Source organism: Arachis hypogaea, chromosome 16, assembly GCF_003086295.3.
Source record: "Arachis hypogaea cultivar Tifrunner chromosome 16, arahy.Tifrunner.gnm2.J5K5, whole genome shotgun sequence".
Lineage (NCBI taxonomy): Eukaryota > Viridiplantae > Streptophyta > Magnoliopsida > Fabales > Fabaceae > Arachis > Arachis hypogaea.
In genome coordinates this window covers 26702653-26710384 of record NC_092051.1, presented here as the reverse complement: position 1 = coordinate 26710384, position 7732 = coordinate 26702653, and the positions used below count along the sequence as shown (strand labels likewise).

At 35.3% G+C, this 7732-nt stretch overlaps 1 protein-coding gene across 1 annotated transcript; it reads right to left on the bottom strand.

Moving 5' to 3' along the window:
- On the bottom strand, positions 1 to 2497 carry LOC112758691 (arachin Ahy-3-like). The gene is made up of 4 exons (XM_025807409.2): positions 2167 to 2497; positions 1533 to 1825; positions 807 to 1445; positions 1 to 638 (listed from the first exon to the last, which is right to left on the bottom strand). Exons 1-4 carry the CDS (start codon positions 2453 to 2455, stop codon positions 249 to 251), a joined length of 1611 nt encoding a protein of 536 aa, XP_025663194.1. The 5' UTR covers positions 2456 to 2497; the 3' UTR covers positions 1 to 248.
- Between the last annotated feature and the right edge of the window lie 5235 nt (positions 2498 to 7732).

Here is a 7732-nt window from a genome sequence, read left to right as displayed (position 1 = left end):
TGCGTTAAACCATCCCTTCTTTTATTCAAGTTTTTCCCGCAAAAGGTTTTCTCCAGATCGATGCTGCTCATTGCACATACATTACATTCCGATCTTATAGCTTAAACAAAAAGGCATCAATGCCCCTTTGTATTCTTATTCACACTACAAAAATAAAACTACATTATTCTCGTTATTATTATGTATTATTCAGTTGTGGCAAAAAGTATGTATGTAGTGGATAACACACATACATGTCACGCTTGTTTTTAAGCCACAGCCCTCAGAGACTGTTCAGACGGTGGAACGAAGAACTTGAAGGGGTTGTTGTTCTTAAGCTGCCTTGCCTGCTCCCTTGGGAGGCCATATGAATTTGCAACCACCTCCTCCGGCAAGTTATCTATGAAGGAGTTTTCACCGGCTAGGTTGGCTATGCTGGGCCTTGAGTCTGTCTTGAATGCCACGTATTCAAAGTTCTCGCTCTGGGACTTTCCAGCCACGGCGAAGTTCTGTGGCACCACAAGCACGTGACCTTCTTGAAGCTCCTCGTCGAACACTCTGTCGCCGTTGCTGTCCACCACTTGCACGTGAGCCCGTCCCCTCAATGCATATATGATGCTGTGTGCGTTCGTGTTGTAGTGAGGGACAAACAATGCATTCTGCAATCACATTTCAATATGTAAATAAATGTCTAATGTAATCCTTTTTATCGATATTAATCAACAGTAGTTAACATTTTATTCTTATAGCATTAGTATTTAAAATTTAATACTTAAAAATGATAGTATATATTGCTAAAAAAACATAGAAAAAGAGAAAGTACAAACCCTGTAGAGATTTCCATATTCAGCACTAAGTCCAAGCCACCTAAGGATTAGAAGGTTGAGCTCGTTGGCAGTTTTGAGTGAACCAGCTTGAGGGTTGTAGATGTCAGGGGATCTGTTTCTACCAATGTTCTTTTTAAAACTTGCGGTGCAGATGGTCTCCTCAATGCCATTGCCGCTGCCTCTGCTTCCCCTGCCACGCCTTCTATCTTGTTGCCTCTCCTCTTCATCATATTCATATTCATCTTCATCGTATTCCTCTTCTTCGTCGGGACGTTCATACTGCTGCCTTCTCTTTCTATCTGGGCTCAAGATTCTGAGGCCTCCCCTCACTGTCACAATGGCTCCCTGTTCGTCACTCTCGTTCTCGCCTCTTAGGTTTTGCAATATCTGTCTGTCGTCAACCTGGAAGGCTTGTGCCAGGAACTCCGGCGTGAAGCCGCTGAAGATGTTTCCACCTTCGTTTTCTTGTTCTTGTCCTGCTCGTTCTCTGCGGCCGTGCTGTCCTCGAGGGCTAAATTCACGGTCTTCTTGTTTAGGCTGAGTTTGCGGGCTGTATGGGCTATATGGTAAGCTTCTTCGTCTGCTTTGTTGCTGGTATCTTAAGAACTCTTGCTCGTGGTTCCCAGCCAAATTGAATCTCTGTTATGTATTATTAATTGTCACCATTCCTTCATGATATATATGCACATGCCAAAAATAACGAATGAGATTGAAACATATATATACCCTGGGGAACTGATCAAGCTGGTTGTCGTTGTTGTTGGTGTCAGTAAGAGAAACAGCAACAACATCAGTGTCATGGTCGTTGTACATCCAGAAAGCAACACCGGTGGGAACTGCAATGAGATCACCCTCATCGAAACGGTGCACCTTCTGGTGACTATCCTGTTGCTGTTGGCTTTGGTCTTGTCCTTGAAAACGTCTTGGTGGTCTTTGGGACTGATGTCGGCGTCCTTGTTGTGCAGGCTCTTCATATGTGCTAGGACAACCAGGGAATATCAAACCAAAGTATCCCCTTCCTGTATGTCATCATATATATTTTATATGTATAAATTAAATTCACCAAATTAGCTATAATATTATTTTTGTACGAATGCATGTGTTATTTAACATATTTTTGATATAATATTATTTTTATATCATATTATTTTTGTACAAATGCACGTGTTATTTTACTCATTTTCGATAATTTTGATATATAAAAATACATGACTTAACATAGTTGTTTTTTTCATGTCAAACGGAAATTCTTATAAAATCTTAGTAAGTTTAGTGAGTGTACAAATTAATAATTAAATTCAATCATTTGAGGGAGAATAAAGAATAATTGACAATAATAATACGAAAAAGTAGTAATAACCTTGCTGGATGAAGATCTCCTGGGGAGCATTGGAGTAGAAAGGCCTCCGAAGGGCGTTGCGGCGGAGGACTAAGCGCGAGAGGGCGACGCCGGCGCATTCGAACTCCTGGTTGTTTGGGTTCCAAGTCTCAATGTAACCGCCCTCCGATTCAATGCGGTTGTCAGGCCTTTGCGCATTGAGGCGCTGGAACTGGCACGCATTTTCCTCCGGCTGCTGCCTGAAGGAGATGCTGCTAGCTCCCAGGACTAGAAAGCAAAAGCAAACAGAAAGCGCAAGCAGCTTACCCATGGCTGCTATTATTGTTATTGCTGTGGTTGTGATGAAGAGAAGAATGAGAAGCAAGTGATTTATAGGGGCGAGAGGGGGTGAAGGAAGGGACACGTAGGAGAGCATTTGTGACACTCTTCAGCATGCATGGCTATGGCACCCTTCCTGCGTTACACCTCACAAAGCATCTCTATAAGATCATCATAAGCATGCATCTGAGGATTTCTGCACAAAGGGGACCACGCATGCACGGCTTCAGTTCTTTTCTTTTCTTGCTGATGCCTAATTTTCCGGTTAGATGCATTGTTTAATGCAATGGAATACTCTGTTTTTCTGCAGCACCTGATGGGGCGCGTTACTAATAGTTTGAGTAGAAAGAATGCAAATTGAATTTGGGAACACCACACAACGATATGAATCATTAGAGTACTAGAATAGTTGAGTAATTTAAACATGAATAATGTTAGATAATTAATTTTTTTAATTAATATTAATTAATTTTTTAAAATTATTTTATTTATTTTAGATTTTATAAATTTTTAATCTTATAAATATTAGAGACCTGCTACACATACAAGTTTTTTTGGCATACAAGTTTATATAAGTTAATTATAACTCAATAAAATTTACTTTTATAATGCAAGAAAGAAAAGAAAGAGTTTGAATTATACAAAATTTATTAATATATATACCAAAAATTTTTAAACAATACAATATAAATGACTTGTATGAACTTGTATATATAAATAACTTGTATGTGAAGAATAATTCTAAATATTAAATCTTAAAATTAATTAATGCTAGCTAGTTAATTAAAAAGTTAATTATTTATACTTTTTCTCAGTAGAATCACATAATTATTGTGCCTATCTATTTAGCTACCAATTCCACTATTATTAATTAGGTCTAGTGTTAAATAATGCTTCTGATTTTTCATTTATCTATTTTCTCTTATTTTATCATGTTTAATTGAATAAATAAACCATACACAAAATATGAGATATTTGGTATAAAAATGGATAAAAAATATTAAGTATGCACTAAAATTAGTTATTAAAATTAATTATATATATATATTATTTAATTTATTTTTAATATATATTTTATATTAATAATTTATTTTCATGTACATCTAATATATTAAAAAAAATTATCGTAAATTTAGTTAAAAGTGTTTATTATTGTAAATTTATAAATCTTGATAATTGATATTACTATTGAAAGATTAAATTTTGACCAAAACAGTAGATTTGAAAAGATCTTCATTCTTTCTTTTCAATAGTTGAAGTTTTTTTTTTTTAATGAATGGAGATTTGTTGTTGGACTGTCCTTCTGTCAGACTATAAGCCATTGTGTTTGAACCCATGTAGTTCGCCATCAGGATCTTTTTTTCTAAGCTGTTGATGAGCGGATAATTTATACATTTTTTGGCATTGTTTTTACATAGTTTTTAGTATGATTTAGTTAGTTTTTTGTATATTTTTATTAGTTTTTAAATAAAATTCACATTTCTGGACTTTACTATGAGTTTGTGTGTTTTTCTGTGATTTCAGGTATTTTATGGCTGAAATTGAGGGACTTGAGTAAAAATCAGATTCAGAGGTTGAAGAAGGACGGCAGATGCTGTTGGATTCTGACCCCCCTGCACTCAAAGTGGATTTTCTGGAGCTACAAAACTCCAAATGGCGCAATCTCAATTGCGTTGAAAAGTATACATCCAGGGCTTTCCAGCAATATATAATAGTCCATACTTTGATTAAGGACAGACGACGTAAACTGGCGTTCAACGCCAGCTCCATGCTGCATTCTGGAGTCAAACGCCAGAAACAGGTTACAAAGTGGAGTTAAACGCCAGAAACAGGTTACAAACTGGCGTTCAACTCCAAGAAAGACCTCTACACGTGTAAATCTCAATGCTCAGTCCAAGCACATACCAAGTGGGCCCCAGAAGTGGATTTCTGCATCATTTACTCATTTCTGTAAACCCAAGTAACTAGTTTAGTATAAATAGAACTTCTTACTATTGTATTGGGAGATCTTTGATCAGTTTTTATGCTATCTTAGACCTTTATGGGGGCTGGCCATTCGGCCATGCCTGAACCTTCATCACTTATGTATTTTCAACGGTAGAGTTTCTACACACCATAGATTAAGGTGTGGAGCTCTGCTTCTCCTCAAAGATTAATGCAAAGTACTACTGTTCTTCTATTCAATTCAACTTATTCAGCTTCTAAGATATTCATTCGCACTTCAATATGAAGGATGTGATGATCGTGACAGTCATCATCATTCTCAACTTATGAACGCGTGCCTGACAACCACTTCTGTTCTACCTTAGATTGAATGGATATCTCTTGGATATCTAATACATGGGACCGAGTCCGAGTTATTAATGTCTTCGTGGTATAAGTTAGAACCCATGGATGGCCATTCTTGAGGATCCGGAAAGTCTAAACCTTGTCTGTGGTATTCCGAGTAGGATTCAGGGATTGAATGAATGTGACGAGCTTTAAACTCGCGAGTGCTGGGCGTAGTGACAGACGCAAAAGGATCAATGGATCCTATTCCAGTATGATCGAGAACCGACAGTTGATTAGCCATGCAGTGACAGCGCATTGGACCATTTTCACTAAGAGGACAGGTGACCATTGACAACGGTGATGTCTAACATACAACTTGCCATGGAAAGGAGTAGGAATGATTGGATGAAGACAGCAGGAGAGCAGAGGTTCAGAGGGATGAAAGCATCTCCATACGCTTATCTGAAAATTCTCACCAATGAATTACATAAGTATCTCTATCTTCATTTTACATTTTATTTATCTTTTAATTATTAAATCACCATAACCATTTGAATCCGCCTGACTGAGATTTATAAGGTTACCATAGCTTGCTTCAAGCCGACAATCTCCGTGGGATCAACCCTTACTCACGTAAGGTTTATTACTTGGACGACCCAGTGCACTTGCTGGTTAGTTGTGCGAAGTTGTGAAGAAAGTGCTAAAGTTTATAAACGCGCGTACCAAGTTGAGCGCCATTGTTAGAGATTACAAATTCGTGCACCAAGTTTTTGGCGCCGTTGTCGGGGATTGTTCGAGTTTGGACAACTGACGGTTCATCTTGTTGCTCAGATTAGGTAACTTTATTTTAATTTTAACCTTTTTGTTTTTATTATTCTTATTTTCGAAAAAAAAAATATATTTTTTTATTCAAAATTTTTAAGAATGAATTCTAGAGTTTCATGAAGCACGTTGAAGCCTGGCTGGCTGTAAAGCCATGTCTAATTCATTTGGACCGAGGCTTCCACTTATCAGCATATGAAGTTGGATGAAGTATCAGCTGTTGTATGTCTAATTTGTATCTGCTGAAGCTTGGCTGGCCATTGGCCATGTCTAGTGTTTTGGACCAGAGCTTTCACTGGAAGCTTGGCTGGCTAGTAAGCCATGTCTAATTCTTGGACTGGAGCTTTAGACTAACATTGCAAGATTCCTGGAATTCCTATTAAAAATTTTGAAATCTTTATTTTCTTTTTCAAAATAATTTTCGAAAAATACCAAAAATTTTTTTAATAAGATCATAAAACCAAAAATAATTTTGTGTTTCTTATTTGAGTCTTGAGTCAAATTTTAAGTTTGGTGTCTTGCATGTGTTTCTTTTCTTAAAAATTTTCAAAAATAAGTTCTTGGTGTTCATCTTGACATTCAAAGTGTTCTTGGTGTTCATCTTGACATTCATAGTGTTCTTGCATACATCACATGTTTTGATCCAAAATTTTCATGCATTGAGTCTTTTTGATGTTTTTCTCTTTCATCATTAAAAATTCAAAAATAAAAAATATCTTTCCCTTTTCCATTCATAAAATTCGAAAATTTGAGTTGACCTTTTCAAAAATTTTTAAAATCTACTTGTTTCTTATGAGTCAAATCAAATTTTCAATTTCAAAAATTCTATTTTTTTCAAATCTTTTTCAAAAAAATTCAAATCTTTTTCATTTTTCTTTCATAATTCACGAAAATTTCAAATTGATTTTAAAAAATCTTTTTCTTATTTCTATTCCATATTTTCGAATTCAATGCTAACAATTAATGTGATTGATTCAAAAATTTTTAAGTTTGTTACTTGCCTAGTAAGAAAGGTTCAATCTTTAAACTCTAGAATCATATCTTTTTAATTTCTTGTTAGTCAAGTAATCAACTTTAATTTTAAAATCAAATCTTTTTAAATTTCTTTTTCAAATCTTTTTCAATTTAAGTTTCAATCACATCTTTTTCAAAATCAATTTCAAAATCTTTTCTAACTTCTTTTCTAACTTCTTATCTTTTCAAATTTGATTTTCAAATCTTTTTCAATCAATCTTATCTTTTTGTTTCAATCATATCTTTTTCAAAACTACCTAACTAACTCTCTCTTTCTAATTTTCGAAAATTCCTTCCCTCTTTTTCAAAATTTCTCTTTAATTAACTAATTGTTTTAAACTTTAATTTAATTTAATTTAATTTTTCTTTTTTTTAATTTTCGAATTTCAATTTTAATTTTAAATTAAAACCAAAACTATTTTTTTATTATTTTCGAATTCTTCTCCTTCATCTCCTTCTATTTATTTATTCATCTACTAACACTTCTCTTCCACCCAAAATTTGAACACCATCTTCCTCTATTTGTTCGAGTTTTTCTCTTCTCCTTCTTACATTCTTCTCTTCTTATATTCACATAAAGGAATCTCTATACTGTGACATAGAGGATTCCATATTTTCTTTTGTGTTCTCTTCTTTTTCATATGAGCAGAAACAAGGATAAGAACATTCTTGTTGAAGCTGATCCTGAACCCGAAAGGACTCTGAAGAGGAAGCTAAGGGAAGCTAAAGCACAACTCTCTGGAGAAAATCTGACAGAAATTTTCGAAAAAGAAGACAACATGGCCGAAAATAATAACAATGCAAGGAAGATGCTTGGTGACTTTATGCACCAAATTCCAATTTACATGGAAAAAGCATCTCAATTCCTGCCATTGGAGCAAACAACTTTGAGCTTAAACCCCAATTAGTTTCTCTGATGCAGCAGAATTGCAAGTTTTATGGACTTCCATTAGAAGATCCTTTTCAGTTCTTAACTGAATTCTTGCAAATCTGTGATACTGTTAAGACCAATGGGGTTGATCCTGAGGTCTACAGGCTTATGCTTTTCCCGTTTGCTGTAAGAGACAGAGCTAGAGTATGGTTGGACTCTCAACCTAAAGATAGCCTGAACTCTTGGGATAAGCTGGTCAAGGCTTTCTTAGCCAACTTCTTTCCTCCTCAA

What these genes read in the sequence shown, in the direction of transcription:
- LOC112758691 (XM_025807409.2), bottom strand. Translation starts at nt 2,455, where the DNA reads ATGGGTAAGCTGCTTGCGCTTTCTGTTTGCTTTTGCTTTCTAGTCCTG. An exon ending in GGAGATCTTCATCCAGCAAG is followed by an intron (nt 1,826 to 2,166) that starts GTTATTACTACT and finishes GATGACATACAG; the next exon opens with GAAGGGGATACTTTGGTTTG. An exon ending in AATATGGAAATCTCTACAGG is followed by an intron (nt 639 to 806) that starts GTTTGTACTTTC and finishes ATGTGATTGCAG; the next exon opens with AATGCATTGTTTGTCCCTCA.